This window comes from Cyanidioschyzon merolae, chromosome 17 (assembly GCF_000091205.1).
Source record: "Cyanidioschyzon merolae strain 10D DNA, chromosome 17, complete genome".
NCBI classification, from domain to species: Eukaryota; Rhodophyta; class Bangiophyceae; order Cyanidiales; family Cyanidiaceae; genus Cyanidioschyzon; species Cyanidioschyzon merolae.
Genome location: NC_010143.1, coordinates 32,824 through 56,863, shown reverse-complemented (window position 1 = coordinate 56,863; position 24,040 = coordinate 32,824). Strand labels below are relative to the sequence as shown.

Genomic DNA, 24,040 nt, shown 5'->3' with positions numbered 1-24,040 from the left:
AACATCAAGTCACATTTTGTGAGCATCGATTCCAGAATCCTTTACGGCATCATGAAGGAGATCAGTCTGGGGTTCAGTGTCAGCAGGGGGGGAATTCACCGGCGAAAACCGGGAGACGTACCGGAAGAACGTCTTCGATTTCAAAAGTCTCAAAGTGAGCAAACAAAAGGTATTCACTGGGATGATCGAAACTGATGGAGTAGCCTTGTGTGTACACTATCGGCCGTCGAAGAAAGATTGGCCAGTTCCGCCCTCGGCTGCGCCCGTAACGATGGATGAAGAAAACAAAGAGGAGGATCCTGTGATGCAGGAGGTGGAGGATAACGATCTTGTCGTTGGCGCGGCTGAGCATGAAGAAAAGAAGGACGCGGATCCTGCCACACAGAAAGTGCAGGAGAACGACTTTGTTGTTGGCGCGGACCCCGGAAACACAAATATCATCACCATCGCAGCACCGAAGCGTGCGGAAGATGGTACTGAGGGCAACTTTCGTCAGAAAGACATGCGTCTTTTGAGGTTCTCGAGAGCAAGATACCATCGAGAATCCGGTATAATGAATGCGAGGAAGAAAGTCGAGACATGGAATGAAGGATCACCTGGAAGCTCTGAGCGAGATGACGAGCCGTGGAGCGGACTTTGAAGCGTTCTGGGAGTTCCTGGAAGTTCATGTTGCGCATTGGGATGCACTTTGGGAAGAGTATACAAAGCTCCGGTCGGCTCGTCTGCGGATGAATCTATACTGTGAGAAGCAGCGGGGATTTCCGAATTTTTTCAATGAGTTGAGTGCCCTCAAGGAGAATGAAAGTCAGAGGCTGGTTGTAGCATACGGAGCAGGGCGCTGGGCGTCGAAAAAAGGGACTACGCCAGCTCCAACGACAGGAACGATCAAGGAGTGCGCAAGGCGTTTCGTTACGATACCTGTAGATGAAATTTGAACATCGTATACACACCATGAACTGGGGTGTACACTTCAGAGGGTCGATATGGAAAAGTGCCAGAGGAGCCCTGAGGATATAAAAAAGTATGGACCGCTGACGGAAGAGCAAATGGAAAGCAGGGCGAAAGTTCGGGGACTACTTGCATTGGTTAGCACAACCAGTGATGGCAAGAAACGTATGGAGTTTGTGAATCGTGACTTTAATGCCGCTATCAGTATACGGAGATGTACGGTGCTGGAGACGACTTGCCAAGAGACAATTTTTTTGGACAACCTCCCAAAGTGGAACTATATGAGAAAAAAATGGAAGCAGGAGTAGGTGGCCGGTCCAAAAGACGGGGAGGCGTCTACACTGAGTTGGAGACGGTTTGTCTAAGGCGCCGGTCGCCACTACTGTACACGACTGGCGACAGCGTTTTTCTTTTGAAAGACGTTTATCGTTCGTGGCGGCTCATCGCTAAGTAAGACGCAGACCCGTGCTTTACAAATGACGACTGAAACAGAGAGTATCTTGCAAGTTGCGCAACAAGCGCGTCAGGCAGCACTTGTTTGTCAGACGCTTTCCAGCCAGCAGAAGGATAGAACGCTGCTTGCTGTTCGTGAGGCGCTCGCAGAGCAACGGGCCGAGATCCTCGCCGCGAACCAAAGCGATTTGCGTCAGGCTGAGGCACTTTGCGAACAAGGCAAACTCGATAAAGTATTACTGAAACGCCTCGATCTTTCTGGGTCTGGAAAGTTTGATACGCTGCTGGCGGGAATCGACCAGCTGCGCACGCTTCCGGACCCTGTCGGACGCGTCACGTTGGCGACAGAGCTTGCAGCGGACGGCCTCGAACTGTACCGAGTCACGTGCCCAATTGGCGTGATTTGCGTGATATTTGAGTCGCGCCCGGACGCGCTCGTGCAGATCGGCACGCTGGGTCTCAAGTCTGCGAATGCGGTGGTGCTGAAAGGCGGGCGTGAGGCCACCGCCACGAACCAGGCACTTACAGCGGCCATGCGCCTAGGCGTTGAACGCACGCTCGGTGCCCGGTACGCGAACGCTTTGCAGCTGGTCACGACCCGAGCGGAGATCGCTGAGCTCCTGAAACTGGACCAGTACCTGGACCTTGTGGTTCCGCGGGGCAGCCAATCGCTCGTTCGGTACATCAAAGCAAATACAACGGTGCCTGTACTTGGTCACGCGGACGGCCTCTGTGCCTGCTACATCGACAAGGATGCCGACCCCGACAAGGCGGTGCGCATCGTCGTCGACTCGAAGACGCAGTACCCGGCAGCGTGCAACGCGCTCGAGACGCTGATCTGTCACCGGTTGGCAATGGAACGCGGGGTTCTGGAGCAGGTTGCACAGGCACTTTGGAAGCAAAATGTGGAAATTCGGGCCGATGAGGACGCTTTTGCGCATCTCCAAAAGGTTCTGGTTTCAACGCGGAACCAGGATACCAAGCAGAAGCTCCTGCGCAGAGCAACCGCCGAGGACTGGGATACCGAGTTTCTGGACTACATTCTGGCGGTCAAGATTGTGGAATCGATGGACGAGGCGATTTCGCATATCAATGAGCACGGCTCACATCATACCGATTGTATCATTACCGAGGATGTGAACACAGCGGAGTGTTTTCTCGCCGCTGTCGATGCCGCTGGCGTATACCACAACGCCTCGACGCGTTTCGCCGACGGTTTTCGGTACGGTTTCGGTAGTGAAGTGGGTATCAGCACAAACCGCATTCACGCGCGAGGTCCAGTTGGTCTCGAGGGTCTGGTCACCTACAAATATCGTCTCTACGGTGCGGGGCATACTGTGGCAGAGTTTGCAGCCGGTTCGCGCCAGTTCACACATCGTGCGATCCCGGCACGCTGGCGGCCGGAATGGTTTGCGCTCAACCAACAACAACAACAACAACAACTGCAGCAGCAGCAGCAGCAGCAGCATGCCTCCGCATCGGATGGCAAGTCATAAAGTCATGGAATGCACACAGTGTCGGGCGCGCAGCGTCTGCCCGGTTGGGTGCTCATGCCCGCGCTCAGCGCGGCGTTGCCAGATCGCGGCAGGCGAAAACGCATCCGCCACAAACCTGTCCGCTTGCTTCCATAAAGTACAGAAAAGAACGGTATGGGAAGGTAAGGCAAGGCATGCGCTCAATGGGGCGCAGAATCTGGCGATCCCGCAGTCTACGCGCGGAGCATTCCTGCGTCTGGGGGTGCGGTATCCGCCAGACTTGTATCTGTCTGGTTCGCCAGCTGGCCAGCCTGGTACTACGCAGACTGACTCACTGACTGTTCCGCTCGTTCTTCGTATCCTGCAAGTGCCGGAACCTGTCGATGAACGTAGGGTCTCATTTGGAAAACGGGTTTCGATGATTCTACGCGTACTGACGCGTTACCACCAGAATGACGCTGAGGCGAGCAGCAGCTGTGCTCTGCTCGGAGCGCACTTGTGTTTTCGAGAACCTCGCTCTTGAGGAGTGGCTGCTTCGGCACGCGCTTGAGAAGCACCACGTTAGCCACGTGCTCTTGCTGTACCGCAATAGTCCGTCCGTAGTGATCGGGAGAAACCAAAACCCCTGGACGGAGAGCAACCTCTGGTTACTTGCACAACTTGAAGCAGCCGACGGCTCTATTAGTAGCGGAAGCACGAACGCACTGGTGCAGCCGTTCCTTGCCCGGCGCTTCTCGGGAGGTGGGGCAGTCGTCCACGATCTCGGCAACCTAAACTTTAGCTTCATATCGCCCAAAAGTGACTTTAACCGGCGGGGTAACGTGGAGTGGCTGGCGAATACGCTACGAGGAGCGTTTCGAGACCTGCACCTCGAGATTAACCAGCGTAACGATATTCTGTGCGACGGGTTCAAGGTGAGCGGCTCCGCATATCGGCTGACCGGCGATGTTGCGCTACACCACGGAACTCTTTTGATCCGGTCAGACTTGGGTCGTCTGCGCGGCCTCCTGACGCCGACCACGCGCAGCGAAAGTTCGGGCATCGCGGCTGCTCATCGGCGGCACGCGGTGGCGAAACTCGCTGCTGAGACCGGGCAAGTCGGCCCGTCAACGCGCTGGTACTCACCGATGTCGGCCGGCTTGAGGACTACGTTTGCGGATGTACGTGGTACGCCGAGTGTCCGCGCACGAGTCGGAAATCTTATCGACATGGTGCCTTCGATGGATGTCGACCGAGTTGCGCAGCTGTGCGTGCGGCAATTCCGAATGGACTTTGACGCCAAAGTACTTTCAGTTGCCCAAGTTGACTGGGACGCTGTTCGTGAGATAGCTGATCGCTTAGCCGACCCGCAGTGGATCCTCGGTGAGACTCCCGCATTTCGAGTCAAAGTTGAAGGCGTTTCGCTGTGCCCTGACCTGCACGTGGAAGTGGAGCTTCGCGCCCGCCGCAAGGGAGGTTGGATCGATGACATTGCGCTAAGCACTGCAGGTTCCGTGCGTGCCGCGCAGACCACGCTGGACGCTGTCCAGGCTGCACTGCAGGAAATGCTCGCGGCGCACTGCCGACTCGATGGGTGGGCGATCCGCACCAGTTTACGCCGCTGGCTGCGTGATCACGCGCGGGATCAGAGCCGGCCGCATCGCGACTATCTGCGGGCGATCGGGGAAGCGCTGGCAGATTGCTTGCCTCCGGTTCAATCTTGGCTTGAAAATCAGCGTGCTCGAGCCCGGGCCGCGATAGCCTGTAATCATGATGCTCCATCGACATCGTGCGCTCGAACCGATAGCTTGTAGCAGAACCGGTTCTTACGCTGGTATCTCGCCGTCGCCCTTGGATCCGATGCACCGTCCCGCAGACGCATCTTGCATCTGATTTCATCGTCTGACACGTGCGTTCAACTGGTTGTAGCACAAAGGTCATGAACGCTCGTGCATGCCTGCCCTTGTGTGGTTCCGTTCTGATCACTGGCAGAGCTAAGATGTGCACGCATCGCGGATGATAAAGCACAGTACCAGAGCTGCCCTCAGAGACAGAAGCGCATTGGCGATTCGCATTACTCGTGTCCGTGCTACAACGACTCCAGCTCGGGGGTACGCATCGCAGCATGTCGCAGTGCTGCGCGAGAGTCACGAGCGACAGCATCCGTGTCTCTCAGGGAATCTGCGGTATCTGCGGTACCTGCGGCCGGCATTGCGCGCAACCTCAGGGGACACGTCACCACGACGGACACGTGTGGATGCGTGCACGCATATCCTTCTGGACATGGAAGCGCGCTCGTGGCGAATGCGTGCTCAAGCTGGCGGCATGTGCATCGTGCTTCGAGCGGCATTACAGAATTGCACAACTTTGGCCAGATCATCATGCTCAATCCAGTGGCGTGCAACCTGGACACAGTCGATCAGGACCTGCTCTTCCATGGTGCGCCATTCTGCTCGGCTAAAGTCGCTCAGCACGTAGTCAACGGCGCTCCCGTTGCCCGCCCGATGATCGCCGCCAATGCCTATTCGCAGTCGACTGTAGCGTTCACTTCGCAGCGCTTGGGCAATACTTTTCAAACCATTGTGACCACCGTCGCTGCCTCGTAGGCGGAGGCGCAGCTTGCCGAATGGAAGCGCAGTGTCATCCACCAGGACGAGAAGCCGAGTGCTCCACTCGGTCTCTCGCTCGAAACCTGTACCGAAAGTGTCGCGCAAAAAAGACCGCAATGCTTGACCGGACAGGTTCATGTAGGTTATTGGTTTCAGAATATGTACTTGGCGACCGATGTCGATATGGGTGTGCAGCGCCTGCCACGACTCGTTCAGACGAAACGCTGGTGCCCGGTATGCGCGCGCCACCGCGTCAGCTGCGAGGAACCCGGCATTGTGTCGCGTCTTCTCGTACTTGGGTCCTGGGTTGCCTAACCCGACAAGGACTAGACGATCTCGGTGTTCATTCGGCGCACTGCCGTTCGTTGACGCCGTTGCCGTGCACGCTACCTGCGGCGTGGTACGGGGTGCGGCGCTGGACCAATTGCGGTGACGAGCACGCACGGGTCGAAATCGGACCTCTTGTCGCGCCAGTGGCCAGCGTTTGCGACCAATGAACGCTACAGCGAGCACCAAAAACATAATCAACACCAAAACGGCGCTCCCTAGTGAAGCCTTTGCGTACACACCCACTCCAGCGTCGTGCATACGCATGGCGCTGCCCCAGACGCGCTGGCGCGGGCGATCGTGCTGGGCACGCCGCGCACGCGCCGAGGCTCTGAGTCGGGCAGCCTCGTATCGGCTTCAGGCTTTATCCAGACACACTTCGAGCCTGCGAGGCTGCCTCACAATGTTCGGCAGACGCTGCTCTTCGGATCTCGTCTTCACGGCTCGTCTAATATTGATGGCAGCGTTCGAGTCGAACATTTTCTGCTTCCGGATGTTGTCAACGCAGTTTATGCAAAGCGGAGGTTGTGATCTACCATTCGCTTGCCATGTTCATGTTCTCTGTCCACAGCCTCGCTGCACCTCTCACCGCAGGTACACTTACTTCTGGTCATTCGTTCCTATACGTCCATCAAATCGCCTCCACCGACCGGCACCATGTGAGACGTGCAGGCTTCCATCATCGCCTGGTCCGTGGTCTGGACAAATACGAGAGGCGCCTCTCGATGCTCACCTCGGTTTCCGCACCTTGTGTCGTACCCTGTGATCACGGACCTCTCCTGTACGATCTCCCCAGCGAGTTCGCTGTTTTTTGAACACGCGAGCGCATGCTGTTCCATACGGTAGACGATTTGTGGAACGCGATGGTGTACGTGATGATGAAAAAGGCACCAGAAGGAAGACCCAGGCTGGAGAGCACGTCGAGAAATGTCGATCCGTCTACGCTCCTGTTATGCAAAACGATGACACACGCTCCACTGCAAGCCGTCGCCGTGATAACTCAAGTCTGAGTCCAAGACGCATTTCCATTTAGATAGTTGGGATGCGAACCTCGGCGAGCATATCGCGTGAGAGGCATGATGCTGATGTCGAATGGCGTTTCGCCGATGGCCACAAAGAGAGGGGTTTTCGCTTTCGCACACAATCGATTATGTGACATAGCAAGTACAGCAACGTCGCGACATGGACTTCAAAAGTTCTTCAGCGCCCGACGTCGACTGGCTGTCGCTATGAACCCAGCGGCTCGCATTGCTCCGCTCACGAGTTGCCATGAATTCGAAAAATCGAAAACCTGAAGGCTGCGTGATTTGCGCTGCTACACGTAACCGAAGGAGCAGCCCAGAGGCTTGCCCCCCGTGAACGGGATAATTACATCGCTTATTTCATGGACTCTTGTTTGAGGCGCCCCGAATCATCTTGATTCCGGTGACGTAACGAATTCCAGCTGCAAAGCGTCGAACAAAAGAATCCGAAAAGACGACCGAGAATCCTAACGCTGCGGATCGATCCGTAAACCCAAAGTGTTGCTTTTCGAATCTCGACACTGCACACTTAGAAGCATTTCGGAGCAAGGAGCTCGGAGTGCACGAACAGCTGTATCAGTCCAGCGTTCCATTTTAATCTGACACGGGTACAGAGAAACGATTGCATGCTCACGGCCTCTGTTCGCTGGCAACAGACCCCAGATGCCGCCTCGTTCACCCGTTGTTTCGGGGGAATCGCACCGACTTGCGGCCGCATCAGGGTTCTACGTCAAGCGTATCGGTGTTGGCGATATCTTCGCTGGAACCCCGACACCGTCCTGTCCGACGTCTCTATGAGCGCGCGTGGTATCGTGCACTGAACTGGTCGCGGGTCCCGGGCTGATCACCAGCGCGACGCTCGAACTGCGCACTGGCATTGTATAACGCGCGCAAAGCACTCGCCTGCGGCACCAAGTAGATCCGAGGCAAAGCGCGCTCTACGCAAGTCAAATTTGACCGGTTTCAACTCTTTTCAATGCTACGGGTCCATGGGCGACAGCCTAGCATCCAGCGCTCCATTTAGCACCGTTCGTGACGACGTGCTGTCCATAACCTAGTCCGTTTCATCGGCATCACTGCTGCTGATTGTGCCCAGCAAATCAACAAGATTATCACGATGGATGACTTCGTCTGGACCAGGGTACCCGAGAACCCGACGAATTTCCTTGCTGTGCAGACCAATGATGCGACGGATTTCATCCGATGAGTAATTCGTGAGACCGCGCCCCACTTCGAGGCCATCGCTCTGGCGAACAATAGAGACCGCTGTATCCGCTTCAAAGTCGCCGTCAACTTCACGAATGCCCGCAGCAAACAGAGAGTTATGGCGTGCCACTGCTCGGCAAGCGCCGTCGTCAACGTAGAGTTTGCCTTTCGGGGCAAGGCCGTGAGCGATCCACCGTTTGCGACCGCCGCGAATCGGTTCGCGTGACGCCAAGAACACCGTCCCGATACGCGACGAGCCCTTCTTGTCCAGAACACGTTCCAGAATACCCTCTGGACGACGGCCGTGCATGATACAAACATGGACACCGGCCGCAGTAGCAAGCTGCGCGGCAACAATCTTCGTAGCCATGCCGCCCGAGCCCCACTGGGTGCCACCCCGCGGCACCTGGCCACCTTGAAGCTGAGATTTGGGGCCGTGTGCAGCATGGGTATCGCTTTCCGCGCGTTGCTCCTGTTCACTCGACACGGCATCCTCGTTCGCTGAGAGTCGCACGTGCAGCTGCTCCATGTCGTGGACGATGTCGATAGGCTCAGCGCCAGGATGCTGGCGCGGATCCGCCGTATACAGTTTGTCCACATCGGTCAGGAGGAACAGCCACTTGGCCTCGACCATGCCGGCCACTAGACTGCTCAGGCGGTCGTTGTCACCAAAGCGCAATTCCTCGGTGGCCACCGTATCGTTTTCGTTCACGATTGGAACGACACCTAGTCGCAGCAACTCACGCATGGTGTTTCGAGCGTTGAAATACTGGTGCTTTTGGCTCAGATTCTCCCTGGTCAGGAGAATTTGGGCAATCGTCTGACCGGAGAAGCGAAACAAATCATCGTAAACGCGCATTAGCTTACACTGTCCAATAGCTGCCATAGCCTGTTTCGTCCGAAGGGAATCGGGGCGCTTCCGGAGACCTAGCTCCCGACAGCCGACCCCAACTGCCCCGGATGTGACCAACACGACATTGTGGTTCAGCCGCCGCAACGCAACGATGGAGTCGACCAGCTTGCCCAGGGTCGAGAGCGCGAGTTCTCCGGCCTCTCCTTCGGAATCGTAGCGCATGATGGTGCTGGTCCCGATTTTAATAACGACACAGGGGGCGTCGAGGTCGCCACCCGCAGGTACTGTGGGGGTTGCGTGCGGTGCGACATCTCGCCCCAAGTCTGACAGCGCATCAAGCGACGCTGCGACAAGTTTCTCTCCAGTAATAGGTGACTTTCCCGTCGACGTTGAACCGACAGAGCCCACATGCACCACAGGCGATCCGACCTGAACTGCAGCCGCAACTCGTTGCGTCGCACCCAGGTGGCTCCCCGGGCTGACGCCCTGCACCGTCACCGCCGCCGTCGGTTGTGTACCAGGATGCGACAGAGTTGAGCTCCCTAGACCAGAAGTGACGCCCGTCAGCGTTTGCTGGTGTGCAGCAACCGCTGCTGGCGGTACTGGCGTTGTCAGCGGCGTCGATCGCGACGGCGTGCCTCGCTGCACGCTACCCGTACTCGTAACAGGCTTCGCACTGGAGTGCACATGTGTTACGGTCGTTCCTCTTTCGGAATGAGCACTCGAATATTCCATGCCGTTCACGTCTCTTCGGTCAACCAACTCTTCAGCGCAAAGTGCTAGTCTCTGCGTCTGAAATATTTCAAGATATGCCCGAGTGGCCAGAAGCCGCCTCCGTAAGCGGATGCAGGTGCGGCGGCCGTTCATGCCCGCCGGCAACGTGCGGCCGCCAGCGATCCGCGATCGATCGCGACTGGCTACCCAAAACCGAGAACAGCAACGAATCATGAACGAGCAACGCGACCATTTTTTCGTTACACCTTCGTGGTAAGCGTTGAAAAGGGGCGGGAAGCGTTCCGTATTGTCGAATGTTTAGCTGCTAGGCGTAAGATCCCCCGAGATGGACGCATCTACCGGGCTATCGCTCCGTATTCTTCTACAGTGGCGGGAGCTGTAGTCAGCTCTCAGCGACTCATCCGTAACGCGGTTCATTTTGAGACTAGGGGCGGGTAGCATGCATCCAGGTATCGCCCCGGTTGCAGTTATCTCCTTGCGTATCGTTTCGCGCTGTCGTGGGCAGTCAGTCTCGCTGCGCAGCTTGCAGGCCCCCAGAATGATGGAGAGACGCGATCCGGTGTTGAATGCATGATACCTCGAGCCGAAGCGCCCTAGGTGGTATCGAAGAGCCGTTCTATCTCCGAGCTGCACAAGCACCTGCGATATATGCTCTATTGCGGATGCAGCAACGCACGCACTCGGCGCACGATAGAGCGTATGGAACGGCCAGTCCGTTCGGAAGGAAGCATGGATTATAGAATTTGGACATAGGGCGTCGAATGCTGGATTTTTTTCATTGACAAAACGTTTACTTAGGCCAGCGTTCTCCGATGTCGTATGCTGGATGCTTCTTCACCGCGCGCGGATCGCACGCGCACCACCCCGTGGCGGCACGCTGGCCTGTGTCAACATCCTGTAAAATCTGAGCAAAATCGGAACACATCCATACGGAGGCCTCTGGGCGCTGGCGCGCCGTGCTGCTGCCTGCGCGATTCGCCCGACGTCGCGTTGCCGAATCTGGACGGGCTGGCGCGCTCCGCTCCGGCGTTCCGTTTCGGAGCATTCGCGACGCTGGTGTGCTGGCGAACGTCTAACGCTCCTTCGTGGTTGTCGTTGCTGTTGTTGTTGTCGTCGTCGTTGTCGTGAACGTTTCCTTAGAGCTTCTGGCGTGACGAGGCACTTGAAACTGGCGTTCAGAGAGCGCTGTTCGTTATCAGCGTCATCGTCATCGTCGCCAAAGTCGTGGTCAACGTCGTTTCGCCGCGATGCAGTCGGGTCACGGCGAGACGCGTTTCGACGTTGGTGTCGAGTGGCTGCGTGCCAAGGGAAGCTGGACGTTCTACATTATGCTCCTTGCGAGTTTTCGGATATTCTTTGGCCTGGGTCTCTCGCTCAGCCCGATGGAGTCCTGGACAATTATGAACGTTGTGCATGCGGGTGTGACTTTTATTGTGTTTCACTGGATCAAGGGGAACCCCTTCCATACGCCTTGGGTAGATATGATGGGGAAGGGCGAAAAACAAACCTGGTGGGAGCAGATTGACGGCAGCGTCCAGAATACGCCGTCACGAAAGTTTCTCATCTGCGTTGTGGTCTTCCTTTATCTGGCCGCGGTGCACAGCACGCCTTTCGAACGACAATTCTTTTTCGTACACGCCGTGAACCTGATTGCGTTTCTCGTTGTCTTTGTCGCAAAGTTGCCATTTATGCACGGAGTACGCATATTTGGCATTAACCGTTGAGGCTAGCATTGGCACGCGGTGAAGCGCATCATCGCAGTATGTCGTGGAAAAATGAACGCTATGTGCTGCTGCAAAAGTGACAGCAGCAGGGTTCCAGGGGAGCCAGCGCCTCGATATCACGAGTCTTGAGCGGTTTGCAGCGCGTTGCGCTCGTCTACTGCACGGACACGAGCGTTCCATAACCGTATGTACGCCAGACATCGTTGTACATGCGTATGTCGGTGCATATTGTCCATCTGTGTTTCTAAATCGATTTATTGTTATGTATATCCGAGGCTAGCACGACGCAGAGCACGCTTTGGCACATACGCTGCACCCCAAGGCAAGGCTGCGGCGCGTAGCAAATGCTTTGCACACACTCTGCGATCGATGCATTGAACCAGATTCCTTCGGATACGCAGGTTTAGCCATTGGCTGGGCAGCGCGCCCATCTCGTCGGCAGATGCGTCGGCGTTTGTGTTGCTCTCAAATCGTGCTGCCCTGGAGAAATGAGACCCGAAACAGCGACCCTGCGGAAGGCGAGTGCACCAGAGGCGCTTGCTGCAACGCCAGGTGGACGTCACCGCCGCGTCTTCAAGTGTCTCGAGGCCTGCGATCCGACCGCGTGCTTCATGCGGCCGCTTCGCGGTCGCTTGTCCTTCGAACACTATCCAAAAAAAGGCAAGTCCAGCATTCGCTTTCAGTTCTGATTGGAGCAAAAGCTGGATAGCGCTGTGTTAGGGCTCTCGGAACCCGAACTTGCACCATTGCATTGATGGAACATGGGCAGCGCATGAGCCACGCGTACTCCACTTTCGTATACGCCGGACAGTGGCGGCCGCGTCCTTCATCAACGCCGCCTGAGCTCGCTCATATACCGAGAGCCACGCTCTTGAATAAACCTTGCATGAAAGTGCACTCCACTGGCAACCGCGCATGAAAGCTATTGTTGTCGGCAATCGCTGGAAGTTGGTGGCGCATCCTGTAAAGCGCGCTGCAGTTTCGCCATTGCCGAAGCATCGCTTGGTGATTCGGCTACTTCTTGGAGAAGTTTCTCCAGGATCGCCATAACCTGTTCGGGGTCTGCGTTGTTGTCCGTGCGGCTCTGATCCAGGGCAGCTTCGTGACTCTGGCGCTCTCGAGCCACGTTCATGGTCTCAAGCACGCCCGGTGGCGGATCACCCATGCTCTCCATCCGCGCTATGAGATCCATGAGCATTTCAGTCTGCTTTCCGGGTGACAGACTCTCGTCTTCTAAACACGTAATGATTTCATTCACGCACGTATACTGGGCTTGGTAGCGTTCCAGGTCGGCTTGCGCCAGATGAGCTTCGCCATCGGTGCCGGCTGTGCACTCCTCTTTGTTCAGATAATACTCGTAGAGGCCTCTGATTTCCAGCATTGGTGCGTACAGCACATCCTTCGAGAGAATCGTCTGCACGAGGTTGCTGATCAGCGACTCGACTTCGTTACCAGCCGCGTAATTCGCTTCGCTCGCGCCTGTCCCATTCGAGGTGGATGCCTTGCCACCCGTTCCCGCTGCGGTGGGTCCGGGAACAGCCCCCAGTTCGGTTACAAACTGGGTGAGGGCTGCGTCGAGTTCAGCATCAGCGCGCTCGTCCTCGCGCTGCTCGGTTGACTCGGCACGCGCGGAGCTGTCGGCGGGCCTGTGCACATCCTCGTCGCCGACACCGAGCGGAAGCTTCTCAGCGACACCAGTCTGCTGCAGTTGACCAAGAACCGCTTCGATTGTATGTTCCCAGTCGTCGTCTGGGCAGGGAGCCGTCCTCTGCTCAGCGTCTGGAGACTGCTCCGCTTCCGCCTCCGCAAGAGTCGAGCTGCCTGAGGGCCGCGTTTCCACCAGGAGCCGTTCGAACTCGTCCAGCACCCGGCACTCGTCTGGTGACGCTGGTGGCAACATGACCCCTGGTAGGGTGCACTACTGGTTCGGAACAGCCTGCTGCTCTGCAACCTTGGGTTTTTGAACCGGTGCAGGGAACCCGGTCGCTCGGCCTCCAGCGTGCGGACGCCAGCTCCGAACAAAAGCGATGCCTTGCGCGGCTCTGCAACGTCCACATATACTGTATCGTACTTGGTGTTTGGCGCCCAATGAGGGCCGCGCTGGCTTCCTGCCCCTTGTATGGGACACGATAGGGCGCTGGAGTTGCGTGCTGCGGTGTCCGCTTGAATGACCGCTTGGGTTGCAGTTGTGCAACCGTGCATCACTGCCAATCCGCAACAAGTCGTCGTTTGGGTCGCGAGTCTGCCCTGCATAGAGAACGGGGTGTCCGCTAGGCTCGCGCTGCACTACGTCGTGGTTCATCTGTCGACGACCGACGAGCGTGATGAACGGTTTGATCGTGCAGTTTTGAATAGACAACAGAAAGAGGCTGACGGAGTTGCACTGGAGGAAAGCGCGCTTTTGAGTTTCTCTGAAGCGACAGCGAACGGAAGCGCGAGCTCCGCACCTTGCGCACATGCCGTTGGTGTGCACTGCCTGCTCAGCGCTGGCTGGGTGCGCTGGTGCGGCCTCTACCGTCACGGAGTACAGGTCTCGACCGACGAAGGTCAGACGTGCTGGATCTTGCTGCCGTTCACGGACGACGACGCGTTTGAAGGGGAGCACTTGCAGCGAACGACGTACGTCGCTGCCTCGAAAGTATCGCCACTGTGGCGCGTGCAAGCGACCACTTCGGATAGCCTGCTAGTGTCTTCGTGTATTCAGGTGATTCGGACGCCAGCTACAGGTGCAAAGAGCTGGAACTACCGAGTTGTTGTGGAGGGTGCGCTCTTCGTCGCGCACGCTGGGATAGTCGGATCTGGAACAAAGCGCTCACTCCAGCAACCGCAACAGCAGCAACGTACACGCGCAGCTCACTTGGAACCAGGAGTACACGAGTCCGGCGATGCAGACGTCGACGCACATGAGCGCGGTCTGGCACCATCAGAGGCTGCGGCTGCGTTGGAAACCCCGGCACGGCGAGCGGCTTCGCAGGAGAATGGCTCCGGTGCTGGCGTGTTCCTGCAACAGCTACAGCATCGTCTAGAGGCAGAAATCGAAGCTTGGATAGATTCCAAGCGTTCGCTTATGCTCAAAGAAGCAGTCGCACGGCGTGCAGCTGCATGGGTTGCCACCATGGATCGCAGAGAAATGGAGCGAATGCGAGCAGCGCTGGATATCGACAGCAGCAGCACGTTGGACTCGACCGCGACCATGCCGGATGGGCATGCGCCTGGCCAGTGCGACTCCATTCCCGAGACTGCACAGATGATACCGATGTGCCCCGCTTCGGAGCTAGATATGTTCCATGAAACACGAGTTATCGATGCGTCATCAGCGTCGATGAATGCGGAGCAGTCCGATGTTACGGATATCATGCTGGACTCGGAGCGAGCACCATGCACGGTCTCGGGTACTGCCTCGATGGCGAAGAGGCCGCGCGCATCCCCACGGACGCTCACTGAGGAAGCAGCTGAGTCTCGCGATGGTGAGCGTCCAGGCGCTACGTCACCGCGCTATCGAAAAATACCATGTGTGGATATTCTCCGGCAGAAGCTGCTCTGGTCGCTGGACTGGTGGCATGCGTTGCTTGTCGTGAGAGATTGGCGGGATGCTCGTGAGCCACTGACGGCGCTTGCGAATTCGCGTCGCCTTCGGCTGGTTCTCAGCACACCACAGCGCAATCTGGACGCTTTTGTTCGGTGTTACACTCCAGCGGTAGGCCCGGCTAGCGTGGACCATCTTTTTAGCGTTGCCGCACCAGCGCACCAGGTCAGTGGACATCTCATCATATGCGGCCTCGTCTCTGACGTACCAACTGTTCGTTGCCATAGCGTTCAATCCATACGTGTTCCAGAGACCATGCTGGACCACGACAAGACGCACAGCGACGGGGCATCGCACTCGGACAGGTTCGCACCGCCAGATACGGTTTTCGAAATGGTCGTTGTGTACCCGCCGGGAGCTCGCTACGCAGAGCGGAACCTTTGTCACTGGTGGCGCCGGCTACGCGATGACGGCAGGGTCGTTCATTCGGAACACGTTGCAGTAGAAGCCATTGTTGAGCCGGACTTGGCCTTGCTCGTACTGCGTCCGCGCATTCACCCGCCCGAGTCTGGTCTGACCCTTCCAGGTACGCAGCGTACGTTCGGAGCCCTTCTCAGGGAAGTTGCAGCTCGCATTCGCAACAGCCTGCCTGCCGGGGGGCATGTTCTTGCGCAAGGCCAGGTTACCACGTGTCTTCAGCTGCTGGACGCGCTTGAGTTGCAGATTCAGATGCACGTGAGGAATGCTCTGCAATCCCAAGCTTCCAGCACAGAGCCAAAAACGGATGCGTGCATTGCAGGTTTCGAGGAGCGCGACTTTGCCTGCTCTGGATCCCAGAAGATGATCGACATCGATCGACTCATCGCGCTGCTGGAGGAAACACTAGCACGCACCCGCTTGAGTGCTGACAGGGCATAGAGTGCATCGTTGACAGATGTCCGCCGTTTCGTATGCTCCAACTGCAGGGCGCTGTCAACGCCGCCGCTGCTGCTATCGTGCAGCAGAACTGGCACAACACCGTGCTGGACTGCAGCTCCTGAGCTCCCCAGTGGTGTGCAAGGCTCCAGAGAGCGCTCACGAGGTGCGCACGGTTCCAATGGGCGCCGATGAAAGGCCTCCCGCCACTTGTACGCTGCTCCGAACTGTTCCTACGGTAAAACACGTCCACTTAGGCTTTGAACGCTTCAGTATCGACCTATCGATGACTGAGCACTGAAAACCTGGTTGCATGCAGCGCCTTGCTGGGGATCTGTTCGCAAAGGCACGCACTGCCGCTCGTGCTGCTGTCATGACACACGGTGTACATCGAGTCGAGTTCGCATCCTCGGCCTGGGATGTGCTTCCGTGACACCCAGTGCCCAGAGTAAGCAGGCTGAGAGACGATCACGAGTTGCATCCGCGACTCGCACAGCCTCTACTGGAAATGCTTTCTAGGGAATGAGGGAGGCATGCAAGGCAGCACGGAAACGAGCATGCAGTGGCACGCGTGGGGGGATGTCCTTTTTATACAGCTTCTACAGCAACACCATGGCGATGTGGCGCCAAACCTCGCGTGCGCTCCCGCATGCAGCGGCACGCGGGAAGCTGTGAGGCGGCCCCAAGTCCCTGCTTGCCGAGTGTAGTAGGAGCAGGTTTTCGCCTATCGCGTCATGTGGGTCGTGATCCCTCGTGGAAATTGTCAGAAATGCTCCTTGGCTCAAGCATGCAACAAAATAGGTTCCAGGTGTCGATTACGAGCTTTACATGCGTTGCGAGTTTCGCGCTGTGGCCTCTGGGGTGATCTCGAGTCGCGAGCGACGCTGCCTGCAGCCGCTCTTGCACTTTCCGATCTAAAGCAGAAACAAATATTTCCTGGTGTGCTCAAGAAAGGGCGAAGTTTTGGGAGCTGCGGTCTGACAGAGGTCGAGAAAGACTCTTCGACGACGAGCGCTTGGAGCGAGTGCAGTGCTGGCGAGAGCTGCGAGGCAGCTGCTCGTTTGGAGGCGTTGCTGCGAGTGCCGTTTGTGGCGCTCGGGCTGGACATCAGCACCCAGAATACCGGCTACGCGTACGTGTCTTCTGCATCGCAGATAAACCACTTGATAGCTCTTGGGCAGGTTTCGACAACGCGCACAACTGGCACCTACGCGAAGGTGGCGCAGATATGCGATCAGGTATCAGCAGCGGCTCCTGTTGCTGCTGCCCACGAGCGTCTGCAACAGGAAGACACAGCTGGCTGCCCGTTTGTGATCGGTGTGGAGGCCTACATGCGCTGTTACACCCCCGGTCGTTTTCGCACCAACAGCCTCTTCCGGCTTGCCGAACTGAACACGCTCATTGCCTACGAAATGAGTCGACGGCTGGGTTGTGTGCACGAACCGCTGAGCATCCATCCATCCGAAGCCCGAGGATGGTTCGGACTCACCGGGCGTGCCCTGTACTCGGACGCTGCTTCCGATGAGCACTCCGTCAAGGCGGTGGTGCTCGAACGTGTACGACCCTGGCTCGAACGTTCCAGCAGGCCGCTGTCGCCCGGTGTAGCGTTGCCAGACGCACAAGCTGCCGGGCACGATACACGTGGGTCTGTGGAGCTTACCAGTGACTCGATTGGCTACGACGAGAGCGACGCGTTCGTGATCGCACATTACACTATGGTTTTGGAGCAGGAGCGTCGCGCGCTAGCAGATCCTGCCCTCTACTTTGCATTTGTATCGGAATATGGGCCATTGATTCTCGCTCGAGCCAAAGCACCCGAAGTAATTGCGGACGTACATTTGCTAGCGAAGGAGTGGAGACGACGCGAACAAGAGTATGCAGCGGCGACAGGTTCTCCAGGCGTAGATCCTGGTCCGTTATCGCCGACCAGGAAGCGTGGTCGTCTAACGAGCAAAGCACCATTGACCTTGCCAGAGTTCTCTCGCTGGATCGCCCGGAGTAGGCTTAGACGAACCTATGGTGCGCGTTTCATGGAACGTATCGAGAAGGCTCGACGCACTTGGATTCGTGATACCATTCGCATGCACTGGGGTCTGCAGTCCGTGGTCAGCGAACTTCCGACGTGACGTCTGTTGAGGCGTCACGTCGGCGGGCTGCGCGATACATCCTCGGATCGCTTTCGCAGTTGAGTAAGCCGCTGGCTGGCGCTCTTCCCATGGCTGGATGAACAGCGCTGAAGAAGTTTGCTTCGCTCGATTGCGTCCGCATCTCATGCCGCGAGGCGTCGAGGCTGTAGTAGCTATCATCGTCCTCAAAATCGTCGCTGTTTGAGCGTTTCACTGTCTTCAGTTCATGGATACGACCACAGAGAACCGCCTACTTGATTCGTGATTGATTTGTCGAGTCAGGAACACGTTGAAAAGCAGCTTGGGCGCTGACCTGGCGATTTGCCACAGAAGGATACATTGCTGACATCGCGGCAGCTGCACATCTTCGGTGCGTATATTCAACCAAGTCGTATGCTGTGATCATTTTCGCAGAACTCTGAATATCGAATTATGGAGCACCATTATTGCTCACCAGCTTTACCGGAACTTTCTCCCCGATGTATTCCTTTAGGGACGCAGACTTTCTCGGTTACTGAAGCGCACCAAACCGGTGCCTCGCTGCAGTTCAGAATCAAATCCCATTTCTCCTCGCCATTGATTTGTTTCATCATCGCAGTTATTGGGCGATTCAGCACAATACCCATACTGCATGTTACATCATTCTCTCGAAATTCCGCTCAGCATAAAGCCCGTGGACCCTCCCGATGCACGAGACACACCCGTATGGAGATCGAGTCCTTGATGCCTGGGTGCAGGAACTGCTTGTGTACGTGTTTGCCGATGGAATCACATCATAGCAAGTCGCTGACTTGCGATTTCCGCGCAAATGGCCGTTTCGTCAGCATACTGTATACGATCTCGTGCATCCTTTTCTATTCCGCGTTCTTTTTCTCTCTATGTTTCGAGCTGCACCCTCGCTCGCGAGGCGTCCGTCTCGCACTGAACGCATGGATGGAAATCGTGCTGCATCGATCCCTGCACTCACTAGACGTGCTCTTCGAAGGAACAGCAGTGCAGGTTTGGCTTGGCATAGCGCGTCCAACGGTATAGGATACCAGCGAACGACGCGAATCGTAGGTCATTTCTTAAGATGCCCTTTTCAATAAGTTGGTGAATTTACGCCTCTTGGCTCCATAAAACTGCAACCGTTGCTAACCGCACCAGGATCTCATGTACTTCTGCCTTAAATCGTCTGCATATGCGATTTGGACGCATACAGAAGCGCTCTCAATGAAGCGAACACAGCGCCATCCTCTGCTCGATACGGTGTTCGGAGCGTCGGAATGGGACCTGACGTCTCTATTCCTCTTGATGGTATGCCTCCTGGCGTCCATGATACCCGAGTGTCGATGATACCGAGCACTGGAAAAGTTGAGCAGCAGCATCTGCGTTCTTGTTGAAGTCTTCGGCTGTGCCCTTTTTTACTTAGAGATTCGGCGGTGGCAACGATGCTCTTCAGCTCAGGACCCAGGCCCGTCATCATCATCATCATCATCATCATCAAGTCTCTCTCTTCGCCAACGCTCGAGCAGACAAACATCTCATTGTCGACTGGTGCTGTCATTCGTGGCATAACGCATGCCAACGTCATTCCAGTGCCGTGCTGTTACCCTTTTCTTTCTCGATATCGTCGTCGCGGCCGAGTACTCGCTGCGAATCCTTACAAAGCGATCTGTGGTTTCGCTCTAGAATTCTCGACCGTGTGGATCTAATCACGCTGCGAGGACGCCCTCAGATCCGTGAGCTTCGCCCCATAGATATACCCTGCCTGATGCAGTCCCGCCTATGAGCGCATGCCCTGCCGGGTGCCAGGCCAGGACAGCCGCAATCGCCGTCATGGGCTCGCCAGTCAACCGATTCCAGACTGATCGTTTGTTGAGCTCCACGTGGAAGAGGTCCACGCCATGGACCGGGTTATGATTCATGGATCCACACGCAAAAATCTTGTGGTCCGTAGCTGGGTCCCAGCATGCCTCAAAAGGCGTAACCCATCGACCGGTGTGATTGTTGTGTACAAAGCGGTGTTCGAGCGAGCACTCGCTGCCGTCGTAATGCCATATGCGTAGCAAGTCATCGTAGCAGGTGGTCAGCAGCCGCGTCGCCGACGGAGACCAAGTTGCTGCAGTTGTTGCGCGCTCGTGTGGTAGAGCAAAAAGCGGTTTTGATGTTGATCGGCGAGTAGCGCCAGTCTCGATTCGACGCTGATCAAAAATGAGAACACCATCTCGCGCCGTCGTGACCGCCAGCAGACCGTCATGGCCGGGGACTGCTCCTGCAGCGCCCTGATGCTGTAAACTAACAGAGTAGACTCTGCTGTCAGAGATACCGAAAGCATCGAACGATTTCTGGCTCTGTCGAAGGTCGTGGCGAACCAGGAATCCACCAAGTGAGCGATGGCTGGCAGTGGTCCAAAAGACGTTGTCGTTCTCTGTACTGAGCGCTATGCTCTTGAAAATTCGTTCTCGCTCATCGACGAGGACTGTCTGAATTGTTTGTTTTTCGATATCTAGCAAGCGCGCACTGCCGTCGTAGGACACTGTTAGCAGCTGTTGGGAGTTGGCGGAACCCGCACGTGGTGCCATGCCAGCGGTTGTGTCGCGGTGAACTCGCATACACAGCACCTGAACAGCATGTTCTGCGACGCGTTCCCGTGGTACAACAGCAAGGCCCACATGACCTGCCTTGTCGCCAACCATCATGGTCCATGCATCGAGACGCGGATGCATGGTTGCGGAATAAATACGTGCTGGAACAAGCTTGAAGAAGCCCGAGGCCTCGTCCAGCACCCAGCGGTGAAAACGGCTTGGATCCTTCGCGAGATGCTCACTTGTCGACAAGGAAGTGCATGCCATTGCACCGCACCAGGCTCGCTGGAACAACCTGGCGCGCCGCGTACACAAGCTCTTCTGGTCTCCGTCGTCTTTGTTACCATCGACGTCGTCTACGTCGCTGCGGTCGTAGTCGTCGTTGACCATGGAGCTTTCGCTAGTGGCACCATAGTTTTCTAGGGCAACCTCTGCGAACGTCTGGTCTTCCAAAAACGGACCTCTTGATGTTTCCTCTTCCTTCAGCTGTAGCTGGCTATTTTTCGGTTCCTCTGCTGATGTTCCAGCTCCGGCCGGGGCGATTCCCCGCACACGAAGCGAACGACGCCGTGGCTCCAGCTCTCCACGGTCTACTTCGTTTTCAGAATTGCGCGCCCTTTTCTCCGCCTTTGGCGTGCGTTTCGAGTAACCTATGGGTTTGAGGGCTTGCTCCCGAACAGTCGTGATCGTCTCGAGCCGGTTCGAAAGTGAGGTGACACCCAGCTTTTCCATGAGCATACGATTCCGTTCCATCCGCGCGAGTCGCTCGCGCTCGTATGCGCCCAACGAGGACTCGGTTTCCGCATCACTTCTCTTGACTACCTGTGTCATGGTGAGCGAAAACTGCCGAAGAGTCCGCCGCATCCGAACGCCGTTCGAAAGTCGAACGACGCCAGCGGTGTACAGTAGTGGCGGCAACCGTGCCCTAGCCAAGAAGTCTCCAACTGACGTACAGACGCCTTCCAGTTTCTTTCGACCGGCCACCTACTGCTGCTTCCAACTTCTTCTCATATAACTGAACTTGAAGAGGTTGTCCAAAAAAGTTCCCTCTTGTCCACTCTGGAGGTCTCGTCTCCAGCACCGCACATTTCCTTATATTGAGAGCGGCGTTAAAGTCTCGGTTAACAAACTCCATACGATTCGTGCCGTTGGGAGTTGTACTCACCAGTGCCAGTAGTCCACGAAATTTCGCTCTCCTTTCCATTTGCTCCTCCGTCAGCGGTCCGTACTTTGCTATTTCCTCAGGGCTCGGCTGGCACTTTTCCATCTCGACCCTCTGAAGTGTACAAACCAGCTCGAGGTGTGTGTAGGACATTCGAAACTCATCTACAGGTATTGTAAGAAAACGCCGTGCACACGACTTGTACATCCTCGTCGTTGGAGCTGGCGTAGTACCTTTCTTGGGCGCCCAGCGCCCTGCTCCGTATGCTACTACGAGCCTTTGAGTCTTGTCCTCTTTGAGGGCACTCAAGTGATTGAAAAAGATCGCGAACTCCCGCTGCTTCCCACTGTACAAATTCATACGCAACCGAGCCCACCGGGGCTTTGTATACTCCTCCCACAGTGCATCCCAATGAGCAACACGAACTTGCATAAACTCCCGAAAAGCATGAAAGTCCGCTCCTCGGCTCGTCACCTTGCTCATAGCTTCCAGGAGATCCTTCATTCCTGTATTCCAAGTCTCGATTTTGTTCCTTGCATTCATGATTCCCGATTCTCGGCCGTATCTCGCTCTCGAGAACCTCAGCAGACGCATGTCTTTCTGACGCAAGTTACCGTCAGTACTATCTTCTGCGCGCTTCGGTGCTGCGATGGTGATGATATTTGTGTTTCTGGGGTCAGCGCCAACGACAAAGTCGTCATCATGCACTTTCTGCGTCTCAAGACCCGCCTCCTTCTTTTCTTCATGCTTCGTAGCGCTAACGACAATGTGGCTATCCTCCACCTCCTGCATCGCAGGATCCGCCTCCTTCTTATCTTCATCCTTCGTTACGTCAACGACAAGGTCGTTATCCTCCACCTCCTGCGTCGCAGGACCCGCCTCCTTCCCATCTTTATGCTTCGCCGCGCCAACCATAAAGTCGTTATCCTCCACCTCCTGCGTCACAGGATCCGCCTCCTTCTCATCTTCATGGTTCGCCGAGGGCGGAACTGGACGATCTTTCTTCAACCGCCGATAGTGTACACGCAAGGCTACTCCATCGGTTTCGATCATTCCAGTGAATACCTGCTGTTTGCTCGCTTCCAGACGTTTGAAATTGAAGTTAATCCTCCAGTACGTCTCCCGGTTTTCGCCGGTGAATTCCTCCCTGCTGACACTGAACTCCGACAGATCTCTTTCATGATGCCGTAAAGGACGCCGGAGTCGATACTCACAAAATGTGACTTAATGTTGCACATTGGAACCACGTTGAAGCGCTTCCCCATTGCAAAAACCTTCCGTCTCTCCGACTCTGCATTTTTCCCCTACTCAGACGCTTTTCGGTCTTGGGTTCGAGTTCTCGGAACGAAAACGCGAAATACCGTAAGACGAGGCGATAGCATCTTTCCTTATCTTTTTTCAGCTCTGATATCTTTTCTGTTGGATTCGCCAACCCTAGTACCGCACGGTGCTCTTGTATAACCGCACGGATTTCAGAAGCTTCATTCGTGCTCTGGTTTGCCGCCTTCTTGTCGACAAATTCGACCTCATCTTCATGATTACGATCGTTCGTGATGTCATTGATAATCGCCCATTTTCCATTGCGAGATAGGCTCGAGTAGAGTGGAAACACGGCCCGTATCACGAAACGTTCGATGTTCACTGTCAAATGGTACTTCAGACTGGTGATGTGCTTTTTCGCTCCGTTTGTCTAAATATCCCGATCACCCCTGTATCGATTACTCTCGAAGCGGAGCTCCGCGAAGTTTTCGTGAAGAGCGTGAACCCGCTCATTTTCCCTCCGCGTTTCCGCTGTACCAAGCATCAGGTGACGAATAAACGTCTTGTCGAAAAACTCGTCCGGAATCTCGACCGTTTCCATGTGCGCCACGTCTTCGTACATCTCCCTCGCCAAATGCATCAGTCCTGACGACGCCTTGACAGTACTCTTGGAGTACGAGTCGACAAGTTTTTCGATAGCGTCTCGCAACTTTTCCCTGTACGGATCCTTGATATGTCCAAGAAGAAAGGCTTTCACCACCATCTCGTTGTACTGTCGTCTTTCTTGCAGCCTTCGACGTAGGGCCTCCCCATTTCGGTTCTTCTTCTCTTCCTTTTCTTCTGGACTCGGCACTGTTTTTCGTTTTTTTTGTCTGGCAGCCGGCGGCCCTGGGCCTCCAGGATCGTGGACTTGCTTTTCATAACTTTTCTTTTTTCAGTTTCTTGAGAAAGAACGCTCTGTGAACCCTTCTGTTATATACTGCGAAAGAACACTTGACTAGACTTGTTTGAGGGCTGAAACACAAATGAATTGAAAACTATATTTTTGTTCGACTCCAACGCAAATACAACTTTTACAGCTGAACAACACACTAGAGATCAACATCGCGTTTCCCTTCAACAACGGCGACACGCGCGTCGCTCCAATTGACTG

At 55.9% G+C, this 24,040-nt stretch overlaps 9 protein-coding genes across 9 annotated transcripts, besides 2 other annotated features; 5 read left to right on the top strand and 4 right to left on the bottom strand.

Annotated features, from left to right (window-relative positions):
• Window positions 1-1,373: part of a sequence feature (repetitive element) that runs on past the window's edge.
• Window positions 1,374-1,424: 51 nt separating this feature from the next.
• Window positions 1,425-2,897, top strand: CYME_CMQ024C (glutamate-5-semialdehyde dehydrogenase; the record flags this gene model as incomplete). Its single annotated transcript, XM_005537939.1, has 1 exon — window positions 1,425-2,897. One exon carries the CDS (start codon window positions 1,425-1,427, stop codon window positions 2,895-2,897), a length of 1,473 nt encoding a protein of 490 aa, XP_005537996.1.
• A 431-nt stretch (window positions 2,898-3,328) lies between these two features.
• CYME_CMQ023C (similar to lipoate-protein ligase A) lies at window positions 3,329-4,669 on the top strand (the record flags this gene model as incomplete). The annotated part of the gene is made up of 1 exon (XM_005537938.1): window positions 3,329-4,669. One exon carries the CDS (start codon window positions 3,329-3,331, stop codon window positions 4,667-4,669), a length of 1,341 nt encoding a protein of 446 aa, XP_005537995.1.
• A 498-nt stretch (window positions 4,670-5,167) lies between these two features.
• On the bottom strand, window positions 5,168-5,986 carry CYME_CMQ022C (probable peptidyl-tRNA hydrolase; the record flags this gene model as incomplete). The annotated part of the gene is made up of 1 exon (XM_005537937.1): window positions 5,168-5,986. The coding sequence occupies one exon, from the start codon at window positions 5,984-5,986 to the stop codon at window positions 5,168-5,170; it is 819 nt and encodes a 272-aa protein (XP_005537994.1).
• A 1,881-nt stretch (window positions 5,987-7,867) lies between these two features.
• On the bottom strand, window positions 7,868-9,607 carry CYME_CMQ021C (glutamate 5-kinase; the record flags this gene model as incomplete). Its single annotated transcript, XM_005537936.1, has 1 exon — window positions 7,868-9,607. The coding sequence occupies one exon, from the start codon at window positions 9,605-9,607 to the stop codon at window positions 7,868-7,870; it is 1,740 nt and encodes a 579-aa protein (XP_005537993.1).
• Window positions 9,608-10,854: 1,247 nt separating this feature from the next.
• On the top strand, window positions 10,855-11,331 carry CYME_CMQ020C (hypothetical protein, conserved; the record flags this gene model as incomplete). Its single annotated transcript, XM_005537935.1, has 1 exon — window positions 10,855-11,331. The coding sequence occupies one exon, from the start codon at window positions 10,855-10,857 to the stop codon at window positions 11,329-11,331; it is 477 nt and encodes a 158-aa protein (XP_005537992.1).
• A 922-nt stretch (window positions 11,332-12,253) lies between these two features.
• CYME_CMQ019C (hypothetical protein, conserved) lies at window positions 12,254-13,231 on the bottom strand (the record flags this gene model as incomplete). The annotated part of the gene is made up of 1 exon (XM_005537934.1): window positions 12,254-13,231. One exon carries the CDS (start codon window positions 13,229-13,231, stop codon window positions 12,254-12,256), a length of 978 nt encoding a protein of 325 aa, XP_005537991.1.
• Window positions 13,232-13,498: 267 nt separating this feature from the next.
• On the top strand, window positions 13,499-15,775 carry CYME_CMQ018C (hypothetical protein; the record flags this gene model as incomplete). The annotated part of the gene is made up of 1 exon (XM_005537933.1): window positions 13,499-15,775. One exon carries the CDS (start codon window positions 13,499-13,501, stop codon window positions 15,773-15,775), a length of 2,277 nt encoding a protein of 758 aa, XP_005537990.1.
• A 731-nt stretch (window positions 15,776-16,506) lies between these two features.
• On the top strand, window positions 16,507-17,898 carry CYME_CMQ017C (hypothetical protein; the record flags this gene model as incomplete). Its single annotated transcript, XM_005537932.1, has 1 exon — window positions 16,507-17,898. One exon carries the CDS (start codon window positions 16,507-16,509, stop codon window positions 17,896-17,898), a length of 1,392 nt encoding a protein of 463 aa, XP_005537989.1.
• Window positions 17,899-19,592: 1,694 nt separating this feature from the next.
• CYME_CMQ016C (hypothetical protein, conserved) lies at window positions 19,593-21,329 on the bottom strand (the record flags this gene model as incomplete). Its single annotated transcript, XM_005537931.1, has 1 exon — window positions 19,593-21,329. The coding sequence occupies one exon, from the start codon at window positions 21,327-21,329 to the stop codon at window positions 19,593-19,595; it is 1,737 nt and encodes a 578-aa protein (XP_005537988.1).
• Window positions 21,328-24,040: part of a sequence feature (repetitive element) that runs on past the window's edge.